Source organism: Eschrichtius robustus, chromosome 9 (genome assembly GCF_028021215.1).
Source record: "Eschrichtius robustus isolate mEscRob2 chromosome 9, mEscRob2.pri, whole genome shotgun sequence".
Taxonomy (NCBI): domain Eukaryota; kingdom Metazoa; phylum Chordata; class Mammalia; order Artiodactyla; family Eschrichtiidae; genus Eschrichtius; species Eschrichtius robustus.
Genome location: NC_090832.1, coordinates 110,113,293 through 110,131,781, shown reverse-complemented (window position 1 = coordinate 110,131,781; position 18,489 = coordinate 110,113,293). Strand labels below are relative to the sequence as shown.

Here is an 18,489-nt window from a genome sequence, read left to right as displayed (position 1 = left end):
AGATCTTTAAGGTTCCATTAAAATACATTTAATGTGCAGAGTGAGAAACATAGTCTTCTATTACCAGCCAAATCAGTTCATGGACTCCAGTGCCTGCATCATTTTTATATTTGATTTCCCTTCGTCTCAAAGTAGGAATAATGGAATATATACATTCACTTAATTTTAAACATTAAACTTATTTGAAAACTAAAAATGAGTAAAGGGAGCATATTCACAACAATAAAACACCAAATAGTGTTTTTAGGAAAAATAGGGGGAGTAATAGGAAATCAAATTGCTAGTGGATAAATCATCTCTGAGCAAATGTAGTTATTTTATGAATGACAGTGGTATAACATATATTTTCTAGGACATGAGGGGTAATATGAAGTCAAAATTGCTCATGGATAAATCAGCTCTGAGCAATTATCATCAAAGTAATGAAAGCGTACTTAGTCATTATCCCTTCATGAATCTAGGTTCAGAAATTAATGAATATATCTAATTATCACAAAAATACGAATTATGTGACCTCCACACGTGAGAATTTAAATGACCTGGACTGTCCCAAGTGAAAGAAGCCAGTGTGATAAAGCTCAACAGTCAAAAAAATATTTAAGCAGAGCCGCCTAAATTATTTTTAATGTCAGTACAGGATTCAGCAGTGCAACTTTTCTCAGTAAAGTTTAAAAAAAAACAGAATATAGGATAGATTTAAGTATGTAAATAGAATTACACATTTTATGTAATTCCTATTTTTTCTTGTTGCTGTTAAGATCTTACTTTCTTTTTTTCTCATAAAATATAATTGAAGAGGAACATTACAATCAAGCTGGTACATTGGCATGGGGTGCATTAATTTTACCAGCAGTAAAATTATTTTAATTAAGAGATTTTTCTACCAACTAAATGAAGTGTCTTACACGCCCAATCAATTCTTGCCAATATGATTGCTCTACAAAGAAGGGAAGGTAATTAATTAGAAGAAGCCCCTTCAAGGACAATTGGTCTATGGTGCACAACTTGAGAAAGAGCTGACATGCACTGTTTCTTTTCAATGTCATCATCTATGTTCATTATATGTATTATTAAGTTTGAGAAAAGGACATACTGACAGAGTGGATAATGAGTTGTGAAATGAAATAAGATAATATGAATCATGGTTAAGAAAAGATGAAATCACAGCAAAAAAGGAGATAAGTTTGCTTTGAATGTCTTTATTTTTTTAAAGCTTATGATCATTTCTGTTTAGTTAACTACATTAAACATATACATTTAAAACATTTAATATGTACCAGTGAACTTTTTTTGTAAATGAATAGTGATTCATGTATTTGTGAACTGTTATTGCAAACCAATATTTACTTTTAATTCTCTTTTTTTTCCTTCAAGAAGTAGTAGATTATATTTTTGACAGAAGATGTTTCAATATATTAATTACAATCAATTCATTATTAGTTATTGGTGTAATTTTACAATGATTACTGTGAGAATAGAAAATCCTGTATCTCTAAGGAAATCTTTATCAAAAGTATTTTTCTTACCATACTGCTCCACTTTCAAGTCTGCTTTTGTTAAATACCTACTGTTGTTTCTATATCCATTGAGGATGTTAGGACCTTATTTCAAGATTTACATAGCAAATCTGAGTTTTAAAAACCAAATGTGGTTTAATGATTTTTACTTATATTACATATAATAATGTTTTCAAAACAGTTTTCAGTAACAGAATTGTGTTAATTGATTAATATGCTAAAAAGAAATAAATGATACAATGAAAGAAAAGATGTTATGTAAACAGCAGTTAAAATATTAAAATTCCTAGGACTAAAATTAGCAAAAGCATTAAAGTTCTAAGTTGAGAAAACTTTAAGTATTGCCACAGTATATTTACAAACACAATATCTAGAAAGAAATTTCTAAAAATATACCATGTTGATGGAGAGGAGACCTAACATATTAAAGATTTCAAATCACCATATTATTTTATATATTTATTAAGATTTCAGTGAAATAAGAACAAAGCTTTTATATTCATTTTAAGTTCCACATAGAAAACTCAATAGACAAATAAAGCCAGGTGTACTCTACAAAAAGCACATGGTGCAGGTTGGTGGGGTAGAGACTTAGCTCTGTCAGATATTAAAGCATATTATAGAGCTTCAATAATGAAAACATGGTATTGTTGCATTGATAGTCAAAATATATGCAAAATACAAAGTCCAAAAATAAATCCAAATGTGCAGAGAATTTAGCATATAATAGAATTTGCCATCTCAATCTTTAGGATAAATAGGGACTATTCAATATTTGATGCTGAACAACAGAATCGTCATCTGGAAAAAAGTCTGATTTGTGTCTTAGTACATACTCTGGGTTAAATTCATATCAATAAAAATTTTATATATAAAAATTGAGATGATAAAAACATCAGAAAAATGTTGGAGAATTACTTTATAAACTTGGATGAGAGAGGTCTTTATAGTTACCAACAAAATGTAGAAGCCACAAAGAAAAGACTGGTAATTTGACTGCATGAAAAGCAAAAATATCTACCTGTGAAGACTTCATAGAAGCAAACGACAAAAGAAAATTGTACATGAGGCATAGAAAGTATTGCTAAATATTTGAGAAAATGCTTAGCTTTACTTATTATGAGAGCAAAGCACATTTTTAAAAGCATCATAAATATATAATTTTTCTCCTATAAGACTGGCAAAACTTTGAGAGTTTGACAACTTGTTGATTTTATCTATTGATGGTGAAATGGAAAATCACTATAATATCTGAGCAGAGCAATTTTGCAATATTTATCAATACTATAAATGTATATACTTCTTGACCTAGCTTTCCCACCACATGCGTCTCATCCATATGATGAGTAATATAGGTGCAAGATTAAACATGACATCATTGGCTCTTTGTTCAAAAGAGTAAACACAGATGTAGAAAGGACTGTGGAATACTCCCAGTACTGATTTGACAATCTATGAGATATATGATAAAGGAAAAAGAAAGGAAGGCATGCAATAATGTAGAATTGTATATGTAATAGGCTACCTTTTGATTCTTTATATTCTACTTGGGATCCTCTTTCTTGAAGCCTTTTTTTTATGTTCTTTGTCTCGGTGTACTGAAATTTCACTATATTGAAACTTCTGAGGATTATTTTCTTCTTAAAAAAATGAAATATCATTGAAATATTATATTTGTTTCAGGTGTACAACATAATGGTTCTATATTTGTATATATTGTGAAATGATCACCACAGAAAGTTTAGTTAACATCACGAAACATAGTTACATTTTTTTCTTGTGATGAGATATTTTAAGATTTACTCTCTTAACAATTTTCAAATGTACAGTACAGTACCATAAATTATAGTAACCATGTACATTACATCCCCAGGACTTACTTATTTTACAGCTGGAAATTTGTACCTTTTGACCACTATGCCCCATTTCACCCATCCTCCACCCCCCATTTCTGGCAATCACCAATCTGGATTCTTTATTTTTTTTTTTTTTAGATTTTTTTCTTTTAGATTCCACATATAAGTGAGATTATACTGTATTTGTCTTTCTCTGTCTGACCTATTTTACTTAGCATAATGCCCTTGAGGTCCATTCATGTTGTTGCAAATGGCAAGATTCCATTTTTTTATGGCTGAACAATATTTTTATATATTTATATATATATATATATATATATATACAGAATCCCATTTTATTTATATATATATGTATATATACATATATGTGTGTGTGTGTGTGTATATATATATATATATATATATATATATATATCTGCCACACCTTCTTTATCCATTCATCCACTGATGGACACTTAGGTAGCTTCCATGTCTTGGCTGTTGTAAATAATGCTGCAGTGAACATGGGGTGCAGATATCTTTCTGAGTTAGTGTTTTTGTTTCCTTTGAATAAAAACCCAGAAGTAGAATTGCTAGATCATATGGTAATTCTATTTTTGATTTTCTTTGAGGAAACTCCATACTGTTTTTCATAGTGGCTGCACTAATTTACATTCCCATGATTGTATTCTTGTTCATATCTTGTTCATATCTCTTGATAAACCCTCTTATTTGGAAGCATGTCTTTCAATTTTTAGGTAGTCTCTGTATTATGTCACTAAGAATTTTTTTTCTATTTTTCTGTACCCCTAAGTCCAAAATTTTGATATTGCATCTCCTAAATTGATTCTTTCATTTTCTCATAATCTCTTATTTATTTTCCATTATTTTATTTTGTTTATTTTCTACTCTATTCCCATTTAAATATCTCAAAACTAGTGTTGAATTTTTGTTTTATTATATTTGTAATTGTCTAGAGAATTTTCAGTTGTCTAAATTGTACGTTTTCATGATATTCTGTTGTTTTATATAAATAAAATAATTTTCTTATGTCTATAAGACTATTAGAGCTTTGATTTGTTTTAATTTTCTTCTGTTCCATTCAGTACCTCAATTTTCTGTAAGTTGAACGATGTTTTGTTCTTTCTCACTTGGAGTCTTTCTGCCAACTTCAGGTGACTCTATTTAGAGGCGAAGACTTAAAAAGATTCCCTTTCTCCAAAGAATAAACCTTGAAAATTATTTATTTGTGGGCCTGGGGGAGGTGAGTGAAGAGTCAGTATAATATCCGAATTTGTGATTTGGTAGAGAAGCTGTGTTACTAATCTCGCTGTTTCCAGAACCCACCTCAGTACCACATTCTCGGATGTCTTTAAGTTCTGAGAATCTCAAGATTGTCTAGGTAAATGACTTTGTTTTTCATAAACATGTCTTCTAATTAGACTTTTATGTTTTTTCTGTTCCCATTCTGCTAATTTAGTCCCCATGCCTCCACCATCTTTTCAGCTTCTCAAAATTTGTTTTCTCCCCTCTAGCTCTCTTACTGCATTAAAGTTTTGTTTTATTTTATTAATTAATTAATTTATTTTGTTACCTCCTTTTAGAAGTCTGGGGAGGAGGAGGCAAAAATATCTCAGTTAAATCCAAATGTTTAATCAGATATATCATTATGGAAAACTTTGTAAATTGGACAATTTACATGAAATAGATGCATTCCTAGAAAAATACTAGTTGGTAAACTGATTCAATAATAAGTATAAAATCTGAATAATCCTACAAGCTCTAAAGTAATTGAATAAAATAGTTTAAAAAAAATCTTTTCACAATGAAGAATACTCAAAAAATAGGGTCTTATATCCAAGTTCTCCCAAGTATTGAATAGACAGTTAAACGTAATACTATTTCCTTCAGAAAATAAACGAATTCATTGTACCAGGCTGAAATAACCATATTATAGTTATTTTCTCTCAGCACGCTGAAGATATGATTTTTATTGACATCATGAATTTACTTCTCTTTCTTGTGCCTGATCTGCTGATAATCCTATCCATTGATTATTTTATTACTAATATAGTAATAATATTTTATAATCTTAAGAATACAAGCAGTCAAGTTACACTGGTAAGGCTGAAAATAGTTTGAAACATTCTGCATGGTTTCTTCCTTTTTTTCCCAGAGTGACAGGTGAGATTTCTAAATGAGGTCTTCACACAGCAGGGAGATTTCAGCTTGGGAACCCTCTCTATTTATAATTCAGCTGTACTTTGCATAATTTAGATGATATTTTGCAAGAAGTCATGTCTCACGAATCGTAGGTTTGTAAATTACAAACAATTCTAAAATAGAGATATCAGCTAGAGGGTTTTGTGGATAAATACTATCTCCCTAAGAAATATTATAGTCCCCTTTATAGGAGGTTTAGTTACATGCACAAGGAGATTGTATCAGGCCCCCCATGTTCTTTCATTACCTGGAAATGTTACATCAACTAACGAAAGATAAGAAGTGCTCAGTTCGACTAAATTAACTCCTTTCTCCCCACAATTCTAGTATTTCCATTTGGGTTTTTGCTTTTTTTCACAGTTTCCAAATCTCTCATTCCATAATTCCCTATCTGTTTACCAGTTATATTCATCTTTTCCTATAGAAATTTCAACACATTTACGACAGATATTGTACAGTCTTAGTATAATCCTAAGCCTGGGTTATCTGTGTGTCTGCTTTTATATGTCACATTATTTTGCTTTTTAGCAATTTCATTCTTTATTGTGTCACAGATATTATATTTAACATCAGAGCATGAAGTAGCTGCATTATATATGTATATGTATAAATGTGTTTACATATGTCTATACCTACATATACACACACACACACTCACATTCCCTGACTTTCTTCCTTCTCGTCAGGAACCTAGGATGAGGTACTGACCATTTTTCTATTATAAATATTTTAAGGAATTTTTACAAATTTCTTTTGAAATTGTTCCCTATACAACTACAATAGATAAAGAGCAAATATTTTTTGTGTAAAATGTATTGTTTATCATTATTACATTATTTTTATAAATATTAATTGGAAGTTTATTTGGCATTTGATTGTTTTTTAAAATGTATGGCCTGAAAACTGTGTCTTATTCTGTTGCTGTATTTCTTAGTCCATTTTTTAAATGAGAGGGTTGGGCCTTATTCTGCTTTAGGTCTCTTTCAAATCTAATATTCTACAAACGTAGAAGCTTATTTTGTGTAGGTGTTGTCAAATTGCATTTATCAAGTAATATGACAACTGCCTTTAATAATTCAGTGTGAATTCAAGTGTGTGAAAGGTTATTTAATGTTTCATCTCTTTGTTTGTAAGGATCTGAAGGTGAAAATCGTGAAGTGGTTACTGGTGGCTACTTCTTTCTCGCTTGCAGCTGGACGGAAGGTGCTGTCAGTCTGAACCGATCCGAAGACCTTGGCCACGTGTGTTGGTTCCTACGTGAAGGAACAAGGAAGGTGAGGTACATTTCTGTAGTAGCTTCTTATTGCCTCTTTAACTCATAATTGTCTGATATAATTTGAAAAATGCTAGAAATGTGAAGATTGCAAATTCAATGTTCGAGATGTCCATAGCTTAAATATAACTTCATAAACAAATTCTCAACAATGTACTTGGAAATATTTTTACTTCTTATATTTATAATATAGAGAGGTAGTAAAGAGTTTTAAGAATCACTTTATTCCTAGTCTTCTGTCTTCTATTTATGTTATAACTTACAGACTGATTTAAAGCCAGTCAAACACAGATGTGATAATGCCACTTTTTTGTTTAAAGATCGTAAAGAACTACCTTTGTCTTTGGAATGTAGTTAAATCTCTGGAAGATTTCTAGTCTCTGGTCAGTCTTACCACTAACAACTGTGGGACCTAAGGCAAAGATACAAAGAATGGCCCTCTTTTTCCCCATCTTACCTCTACCGTGTACAAAATAGATATTTCCAAAGAACACAACAAGAAACAAAAATTTTAGAATTTTAATTTTAAGTAGATAAGGAACTTGTCAAAATGATTAAGGAGTTTTCCAAAAAGTTTAGAGAGTTAACCTAATATTTGTAACCTCTCTTGTCTGGACACAACCTAATTTGGTCATTTTATAGAAACAAAAAACAAATTTTAATTTTCTGTTTGGTGTATCGTTCATACAAAATTTTCAATAAAGATTTGTAAGCTCTTTTCATTATGCATGAATACATTAATATTGAGCCAACTTTATAAAAAATAATGCAAATCTTTTTGTACATAAAATACAACCATCTAGAGAGGCATTACAAATACAGGCAAACAGACTTCAAATTCTTCAGAACTTTTAATTTCACGTATGCTCTCAAATATATCTTTCATTATGTTTTTAAAATTCATGAACATATGTATTAAGCTTAATATACTTTTTCACATATGTATTTAGCTAAGTACAGATACACAACTATGCACATAGATGATTTAAGTTTTTTTCTTTAAGAAACATTTGAATTTATCAGCATATTAAAAAACAATATATATTATATTAATTTAAATAATTAAGTAACTGTTTTAGGAAACAAGCAAATCACATATTATCTTATATACATATTTCTATTTCTCTGTATTCTTTTAAAATAATTACCAACTTTAAATAAAGTAATTAACGTTTGCTTTTTTAGACTTAATAGAAAACACAGAGAGAGCAATCCAATAACTTTTAGCTATTTTATTTTTTCATGAGAACACATTTTATATCACTTTATCAACTTTTTTGTTAGGCAAAATAAACATAAATATACCTATATACACATAAATATACATCACTTAATGACGTGCACATTTTAATTTCCATTCTATAAGAAACACGGTAATTTAAAACTCTATTTAGAGATCAATATTTGTTTATTTTTCTTACTTAAAAATTATTAAGGTATCCAAAGATAATTTATTAATTCAATTTAGTATCAGTGTAAGGTCTTCCAAAGATTTGGAAATTGCAATTTACAATATCGTGTTAAGTTCTTATAATTTGCAGTATCATCAATAAAACACTCCAGTACATCAGAGTGGTAGAGTCAGTGAAAATGAATTAGATTTAACAGTTTAAATTATATTCATTATTAAAATTTCAAAAAATAAATACAATTTCAATTATGTCAACTTCATATTTTTATAATTATAAACAATCTGAGGAAACAATAATAGACCACTTTTTTAAAAAGTTAAATTAAATTGTTCTAATTTGCCTGAGGAGTCTTTTAGTTATTGGGAAATTACATAAGATTTTTTTTTTAATATAAATAAACCTCTGTGTTCACATATTTAAAAAAATCAAGACTTCTGAGTTCATGTCAGAACTCTATGGGCCTAGTGCTCTTTTCATCTAAAAAACTAATTAAATTACCTGCACACACAGGTACACTTTTTCTGCTTTGTTAAATTTTTGGCAAAGGGAAAACACAAATATAACACAGTTAAACATTTTCTTCTCCTTGTATTTTTGACTGTGTGAACAATAGTCCTAGAATGTACATATAATTATAGAAAATTATTTATGATCAATTAATTTAAATTTTTCCTAAGGAAAAAAAAGGAAGAAACAGCAAAAAAGAAGAAGTGAAGGAAAGCTAGTTTCAGAGAGATATACAATCATGATGGTTAAAAGTTACCTATCTTCAGGACTTCCCTGGTGGTCAAGTGATAAAGAATCTACCTTCCAATGCAGGGGGCCTGGGTTCAATCCCTGGTCAGGGAACTAAAATCCCACATTCCATGGGGCAAATAATCCCACACACCACAACTACTGAGCTCACGCACCTCAACAAGAGAGCCCACGTGCCGCAAACTACAGAGCCCATGCGCCCTGGAACCCACATGCCACAACTAGAGAGAAGTCCACATGCTGCAATGAAGAGCCCACACCACAACTAAAGATCTTGCATGCCTCAATGAAGATCCTGCATGCTGCAACTAAGACCTGACACATTCTTGTGCATTAAACAGTAATCTCTCTATTAGACATGGGAGACACAGCTCCCGAGACCTTTTCTCTTTTTGTTCTAATGCATCTGTCAAGTGAACAATGTTGTCCATGGCAAAATTCCCCCAGAGTGGTCATTGCAATTGCAGGTTGTCATTGAGAAATTATAACAATTAGAGAGATTCCCATGACTTACAACAGGAAGGGGGGATTGTTTGTGTTAAGGCCAGAGACACCAGGAGGACCCCAGAAAACCTATCAGGCATCTGTGCAGTGTCACATCTCTAGAACCTGCCAGAGAAGCTGGTCCCAGCTCAGGGCCAACAAAAGTGTTCACAAGACTTTGAAAAGTGACTCAAGTAATATTCTGTTCATGGAATGCAGACTGATGTGATCATCTGAAATCATCACTCATTTACGTCATCTGGATGATGATGTTACAGGACCTAAACATACTCTTACAGATTCCCCAGAGGAAGTGATGTTGACAGAGAGAGATTTCGTCTCTTTAGATCCAATTGGAATACATAATCAAAAAATTCCTAAAATGTACCTGTATGTACTTATGTTACTGTCATAGTAGGAGAGAAGAAAATCCAGTGGTCTCAGAGCAGGGTACTGTTTGCAGTCTAGGGTCCTGAGCTTTGATAATGAGGTTATTTTAATTGGATCCTTGCAGAATGTTGTGTTTGTTCACTGTTGACCCTCCAAAAGATCACCAAACAATTCTGTTAAGGGCACAATTAGCAAACACAGAAGGCCTATCCTACTCACAGAGCAAACCACTTGCAAACTCAGGAATAACTCAGTGTACACCACACATCTCGTTGGTCAGTCTCTTACCTAATTTTCTCCAGTACTGTTCCACTAGCTCATGCCAGAACTTAAAAACACACATGTGTATTGTCTCAGCAGAGTTGAGTTCCATCTCTCTCCTATTGCAATGGTCATGAATAAAGTCTTTCTTGCCTGTTTAACTTTTTTTTTTTTTAACATCTTCATTGAAGTATAATTGCTTTACAATGCTGTGTTAGTTTCTGCTTTAAAACAAAGTGAATCAGTTATACATATACATATGTTCCCATATCTCTTCCCTCTTGCATCTCCCTCCCTCCCACCCTCCCTATCCCACCCCTCTAGGTGGTCACAAAGCACCGAGCTGATCTCCCTGTGCTATGCGGCTGCTTCCCACTAGCTATCTATTTTACATTTGGTAGTGGATAAATGTCCATGACACTCTCTCACCCTGTCACATCTCACCCCTCCCCCTCCCCATATCCTCAAGTCCATTCTTTAGTAGGTCTGTGTCTTTATTCCCATCTTGCCACTAGGTGCTTCATGAACTGTTTGTTTTGTTTTTTTTTTTTTTTCCTTAGATGCCATATATATGTGTTAACATACTGTATTTGTTTTTCTCTTTCTGACTTACTTCACTCTGTATGACAGACTCTAACTCCATCCACCTCATTACAAATACCTCCATTTCACTTCTTTTTATGGCTGAGTAATATTCCATTGTATATATGTGCCACATCTTCTTTATCCATTCATCCGATGATGGACACTTAGGTTGCTTCCATGTCCTGGCTATTGTAAATAGAGCTGCAATGAACATTTTGGTACATGACTCTTTTCGAATTATGGTTTTCTCAGGGTATATGCCCAGTAGTGGGATTACTGGGTCGTATGGTAGTTCTATTTTTAGTTTTTTAAGGAACCTCCATACTGTTATCCAGAGTGGCTGTATCAATTTACATTTCCACCAATAGTGCAAGAGTGTTCTCTTTTCTCCACACCCTCTCCAGCATTTATTGTTTGTAGATTTTTTGATGATGGCCATTCTGACCGGTGTGAGATGATACCTCATTGTAGTTTTGATTTGCATTTCTCTAATGATTGGTACTGGCACAAAAACAGAAATATAGATCAATGGAACAGGATAGAAAGCCCAGAGATAAACCCACGCACATATGGTCACCTTATCTTTGATAAAGGAGGCAAGCATATACAGTGGAGAAAAGACAGTCTCTTCAATAAGTGGTGCTGGGAAAATTGGACAGGTACATGTAAAAGTATGAAATTAGAACACTCCCTGACACCATGTACAAACATAAACTCAAAATGGATTAAAGACCTAAGTGTAAGGGCAGACACTATCAAACTCTTAGAGGAAAACATAGGCAGAACACTCTATGATATAAATCGCAGCAAGATCCTTTCTGACCCAGCTCCTAGAGAAATGGAAATAAAAACACAAATAAACAAATGGGACCTAATGAAACTTAAAAGTTTTTGCACAACAAAGGAAACCATAAACAAGACCAAATGAGAACCCTCAGAATGGGAGAAAATATTTGCAAATGAAGCAACTGACAAAGGATAAATCTCCAAGATTTACAAGCAGCTCATGCAGCTCAATAACAAAAAAACAAACAACCCAATCCAAAAATGGGCAGAAGACCTAAATAGACATTTCTCCAAAGAAGATATACAGATGGCCTGTTTAACTTTGTCCAGTGCAATTTTTACTTGATTAATACTTTTCTAAGAATCCAGGTTTCTGCATATTATGATAAAGAAAAGTCACTCACTCCTATCCCTGAACTCTCTTTGCATATCTATTTAGTTACCAAGGGCCAAAAAATGGTAAAATATTTGTCACATATTAGGCCTTAGAGTTTCTCCCCATTAGATCCCTTTGCTGAGTGACTTTACTAATATAATGTGGAAATGACAAAATAATTTATAGAAACATACAAGATATTCCATGAAATGATAGCAAATTTAAATAAAGTTGTTTACTTGCATATGCAAAACATTTTTCAAAAGTATGTTGTAAATATTATACACGTAGCTTCTATCCAGCAGAAGTTAATTTTTTGTAGTAATATTCTGTAATATATATGCATCAGTAGTAATGAATTTCCAGAAAAAGAAGTTCTGGAAGTTTTGTTTTCCCTCTATTCTCCTTGTAAAGGAAAGATCATCCACAGCCTAGATTTAAAATTTTATTACATTTCTGCCTCAAATAAACATTTTTAATATTAAGAATAAAATAAAATATCATTCCATTTTTGTGTATTTTTTAATGATGGCATTTTGTACAATGACACAAGTTAATAATTCATTATAATATAATTATTAATTACAAATATCATAATATAATTATAATTGCTAATGTAACTTTTATTATATGTAGTATTATGTATAACCACTGAGTTTTCCAGGGTAATTTATATTTGTAGTTATAGGTTTTACTCTAATCATAGGCATACATGAGTAGATCTCAACCTTTTTTTGCTCAAAATGCTCATTGAAAATCTGATGAAAGCTGGAAATAGTTCCCTCACGATAGCTTACGCACACACAAGCACACTGTTTTTCATAAAATTTCAGAGGGTTAATGGACTCCTTTTAAGTAGATTCCTTGATTTACTATATTGAAAAACCAAAAAATATTTCCCTTAGATGTGCAAGGTTGATTCAACTCAGTAAGTATCCACTGATATAATTTACTGTCTTATAAGTTTTTCTGAGAGATCTCTTCTTATCTCTAAATTTAATTATAGAAAACTAAAACTCTAGTAGAAGACTAGACTATGAATAGATAAGAAACTCCGCTGAAATATCAAGTTGAATATTTCTTAGTGCCAGCAACTACTTAATGGTTTTTAGATACAGTATATAATTGCAGTAAAGAGTTCACCACCATCAGCATATGATGAAAGCATTTAACAAAGCTTTAAATGCAATTTAAGTGTTCATATCACAATTTTTAGACAAAGGATAGTGTGGTTTTTGGTGCATAGTTTAAGGAAAACCCATTAGACACGTATTCATTTGGTTCTTTCAGTTTTTCTTAAATCCTAGTAATAAATTATTTTGAAAATAAACCAAAAAGGAAGGCATATAATTATAGGAAATACTAATTTGCCATAGTCTGAATACTGCACTATTATTCTTTGTTGTTAAAACATTGTTTTGTCATGATTTTTTTGTGTATTAGTGACCTAGATTTCTAATAACTAAAAATACAATGATTCTTTAGTGTATGACATTTTTCTCTCCAGCATAAAATAGCAAATTATGCAGTTTTTTGTGTTTTTCAGTAGAAATCAAAAATTAAGCATACATGAAGCCTCACAGATTCTAAGCTCTGAGTGTGATTAGCTGGTAATATCTAATTTTTTTCCTTGTGTTTATTGAATCATCCCAGACTATATTGAAAACATGCAAACAAACAAACAAAATATCTGTATTTACCCAGTACCTGGGAAGCATTGCTCTTTTACACAGTTTTCATGGGCCAAATGGATCGATCTGTATACTCTTGACAAGACCAGGAAACAAGAAAAACAACCAAACAGGAAAGATGGGGCAGCTGCTACAGGTGGGGCAGTGAGTGTCAGAGCTGCAGTAACAGACACAGGGTTAGAGTCTGAGTGACAGGAAGCAGATAACCACACAAAGTGGCTATCTTCTGAGGGGCCACACTGGACAGTGCAGCCTGTGTCTCATCTACTTATTTGAAAACCCATATAATTTCCTCTCTACAAGCAGACTGCACATACTGTTTAACAGGACTGTGCATGCTAAAGTACAATAATACTAATACCTCACAAATTAAAAAAACTTATACCAAGAAATCAAGAAGACATATTGTGTGTATGTGTACAGAACACAAGCCGAATTAGATTTTAGAATAAGACTAATTAAATTATATTGCTTTTAGAATTAAAGCAAATCAACTAAGAGGACTTCCAAGGTAAATGGGATAATGGAAGGAGATAATGGAAAATTTAAATATAAATCCAAATTTTCCAATACAATCTCTACAAGACAGTACAGACAAACAAGGAGAAAAAACACAACCATTAATTACTGGTGTTTATGTATATGTTACTTATGAGTGATTGAAGTTTTAGTGCGTTGTATTTGCTAGTTGTGTTGAAAGTGAAGAATTTACGTATTGTATTTTTATATAGTATATTAGAAGAATTGGCAAAATTTGAATAAAGTTTACTGGTTATAAAATATAGTATTAAAATCAAAGTTAATTTCTTAACTTTGATAATATTACTGAAGTAATGAAAGAGTATATCCTCGTTTTTATAAGAATACACATTAAAGTAATTGAGGATAAAATGCAACACAATCACAAATTTCAGAAAATAAAATTAATAATATGAATATATATGTATGTACAGATGTATATAAACATATATTACATATATACATACATACATATAATGTACACATAGATATATACGGAGAGAGAGAATAATAAAATAGTGTCATTAAATGCTAATATCTGGTGTTTTATATGTAAGAGCTTATTTAACTTTGTAAGCCAATTATAACAATTTTCCTTTAATTTAAGAAACTTTACAGCAAATATACTCTGTATGTAGGAATGATTAGGCACTCAGTGAGGGATAAGGATTTTCTGAAGTACAAACACATAGAAAAAACATGTAAATTCACTTATAATACTTTAGTCATTGATTAAGAGTAAATAGCATTTGAAAAAAAAACTCATCTGTCCACGTCAAAGACCTGTTCTCCTTCCTAGTGGATTTAGAATTCTTAATTGACTTGAGCTCCAAATAGAAAAATGGAAAAACAGATTCTCATCTAATGTTTACCCAACAGAGACTAGATCTCTATAAATAATTAATTTGTCATTAAAGGATCACACTGCAAAACCAAATTCCTCATTGTGTTGCTACTGATAGGAAATAAGTTAATGGAGTTAAAAAAGGCAAAAAAAAAAAAAAAAAAAAACCATAAAGAAAACATGGAAATATTCAGAGGAAAATTATTTTAAAGTTATCAAAGTTCTATTGTGTTTTGAATTCTCTTCTGAGAGCTAGGAAAAGATATGCCTGAGTTTAAGCTTTCCATAAGACGTGCACTTCTCTGATGGCAAAGTTTGCCTAATTCTTTCAGGTAAATCTATTGGGCATATCTGTGTAAGATCTCTAAAAATAGTTAAAGTGATAATTTTTTTTAAGAATAGGTATAATTATGACTTCCATGCAAATATAAAATAAAGTGTTAGAATTTTACTTAATTAATTTTTCATAGGGATGCAATAAAATGTTACAGTCAGTTCAAAGGCAGATCCAAATACCTCACTCAAGGAGAAAAAGCTATTTAGTGATAAAGGAAACAGGTTTTCCATGGATCTGGTTCTCAATATAATGCTATTTCCACTATAACAGTTAACATTTTAGCAATGTGTATAAAAATTTGACTTAAATAAAAGCTTAAAAAAATTCAACAATTTTATAGTGGATATCAATCTATTTAACTTTTTACAATTTATGTATTACTGTTATAATTTGAGAATGAAATGAATTTGACTCTTGGGAACAATTTTAATATAAATCAAAAGTGAATTTTTTTCATCCTTGCTAAAAAAACACATGAATTTAATACATAGGGAAAATAAGAAATTCAAACAGAAATAATTGTAATATTTTAGTATATAATGGACATTTACAAAAGTCTTATTTCTTATTTTTTATAGATATGTGCAAATGGATGTAGTTGGTTGATTAAAGAAGATGATAAGGGATATTGGTGCCTATGTACTTCCACATGGTTTTGCAAAATGTGTCTGGAAAGCGCAACTGACTATGAAGAAAATAGGTGTCAACAAGAAGCTATTTATGAAGAGGAAATTAATATATCCAGGTATTTTATTCATCATTTCAACAAAAAATATCACCTATTTATCAAAATATTATAATTGTACTGATAAGCCATGATTGAAATATTTAATAATATTTAATAATATTTATTTTTGTTTAAAATGGTATTCATGCATCAGACATATACATATATAGTTATTATATGTTATGATATGTCTATTATATATTATAAATAACAATATAACAAAAATGAGGCTGATAAAGAATAGGCTTATATAGAAATAATTTTATCACATTAAAATTAAGTTAGTATCTGTGGGAAATTAAATTTGTGACAGATTCTGATATGTTAAGATGTATACGGTAATCTGCAGAGCAACTATTAAGAAAATAACTAAAACAGTACAGTAAAATAGCATTACAGGTATTAAAATTTTGCCCTCAAAAATATTGTCTTAATACAAAAGAAAGTGGTATCAGAAGAATAGAGGTTTAAAAAAAGACACAAAATGTCTGCAAAACAAAAGGAAATGGCAGACATAATTCCAACTATATCAATAATAACATTACAATCAAGTGGATTAAAAATCCAATAAAAAGGAGAGATTTTTCAGGCAAGATAATTTCTAGATATATACAAGTGTATACTGTCTATAGGAGACATACTCTACATTTAAATGCACAAACAGATTGAAAGTAAAATGTTGAGAAATGATATATTGTTCAAACAACAACCATAGAAAGCTGGAATTTCTATATTAATATCAAAACAATAGACTCTAAAAGAAAAGAAGTTCACTGGAGAAAAGGAACAATATTTTATAATGATAAAAGAGTCAAACCATCAGAATATGTAGCAATTATAAACATATGCACCTAACAACAGAGACCAAAAATGCATGAAATAAAAACTGACTGAATTGAAGGGAGAAATAGCCAGTTCAATAAGGATAGCTGGAGACTCCATTTCTGCACTTTCAGTGGTGGACACAATAGTTGGCAGGAGAACATCAAGTCTACAGAACATTGGAATGACATTATAAATCAAGTAGAATGAGTAGATAAACACTCCAGTCAACAGCAGCAGAATAGCATTATGCTCAAATAGACATGGAACATTTTCCAAGATAGATCATATATTAATACAGGCTGCAATATATTTAAAAATATTGAAATTTTTAAAAAGTATGTTTTCTGACCACCCTGAAATGAGATTAGAAATCAAAAACAATAAGCAATTTGATAAATTCACAAAAACATGGAAATTAACACAATCCATATAAGTCAATTAATCAAAAATAAATCATAATGGAAATAAGAAAATCAATTGAGATTAATTAAAATGAAGACACAACATGTCAAAACCCATGTGATGCAGGTGATGCAGTGGTTAGAATAAAAATTATAGCTGTAATAAACAAGGACAATCTCAATCAATATCCTAAACTTCTAATTTAACATGATGGAAAATGTAGAAAGGAAGGAAATAATAAACTGTAGAGTGAAATGAATTAAATAGAGTATAGATAAAGAAGAGAGAATATCAACAAAACCAACGTCTATCCATTGAAATGATTAACAAAATGAATAATCCTTATCTATACTAAGACAGAGAGAAGAATCAAATTACTAAAATTAATAATGATAAAGAGAGCATTATTACTGAAATTACAGAAAGAAAAAAGATTATAAGGAAACATAATGAACAGCTGTATATCCAAAAATCTCGGTAACTATGAAGAAATGGAGACATTCCTAGAAAAACATAAACTACTGAAACTGACTCCAGAAGAAACAGAAAATCTAAATAGCTGGTTTTTTTAAGTGAAAAGTTTCAATTATTAATTCAATGAGCAAACAAAAGATGCACACTATAAAATATCCAGGACTAAATAGCTTCACTGGGGAATACTTGAAACATGTAAAGCAGAAATAATAGAAATTATTAACTCTTCTAAAAATAAATGAGGGAGCATTTCTCAACTCATTCTATGAGGCCAGTGTTACATTGATAACAAAACCAAAAACATCACAAGAAAGTAAAGCTACAGACCAATATGTCTAATTAATCTGAACTCAAAAACCCTCAACACAATTGTACGCAGCAGATCCAGTAACATATAACAAAGATTATACACCATGACCACGTGGGATTCATCACAGAAGTGCAAAGTTGGTTTAACTTTCTAAAATCAATTAATGTAATATGTCATGTCGATTTAATAAAGGTGAAAAAGAAGACACATGATATTTCAATAGATGCAGAGGAAAAAAAGCATTTGACAGAATCCAACACCCTTTCATGATAAAAACAATCAAAAACAAAAAGAAAAAAAGAAGATACAATGTAACTTCTTCAAACTAGTAAGAAATTAAAAAAGAGAGAGGCAAACATAACTAACTTATTTAATGACAAAATAATGGAAATGAAAATTAAAATACAGATAATACTTTATACCCCCTATTATCAATAACATGATCAAAAAGAAAGATTAATAG

At 30.9% G+C, this 18,489-nt stretch overlaps 1 protein-coding gene across 1 annotated transcript in view; it reads left to right on the top strand.

The window, feature by feature from the left end:
* The window catches only part of EYS (eyes shut homolog), a 1,820,808-nt gene that overhangs the window by 137,001 nt on the left and 1,665,318 nt on the right, over positions 1–18,489 (top strand). Inside the window, exons 7-8 of the mRNA XM_068550856.1 lie at positions 6,710–6,849; positions 15,867–16,033. Coding sequence (XP_068406957.1) covers positions 6,710–6,849; positions 15,867–16,033 — 307 coding nt within the window. The remainder of the gene's footprint in view (positions 1–6,709; positions 6,850–15,866; positions 16,034–18,489) is intronic.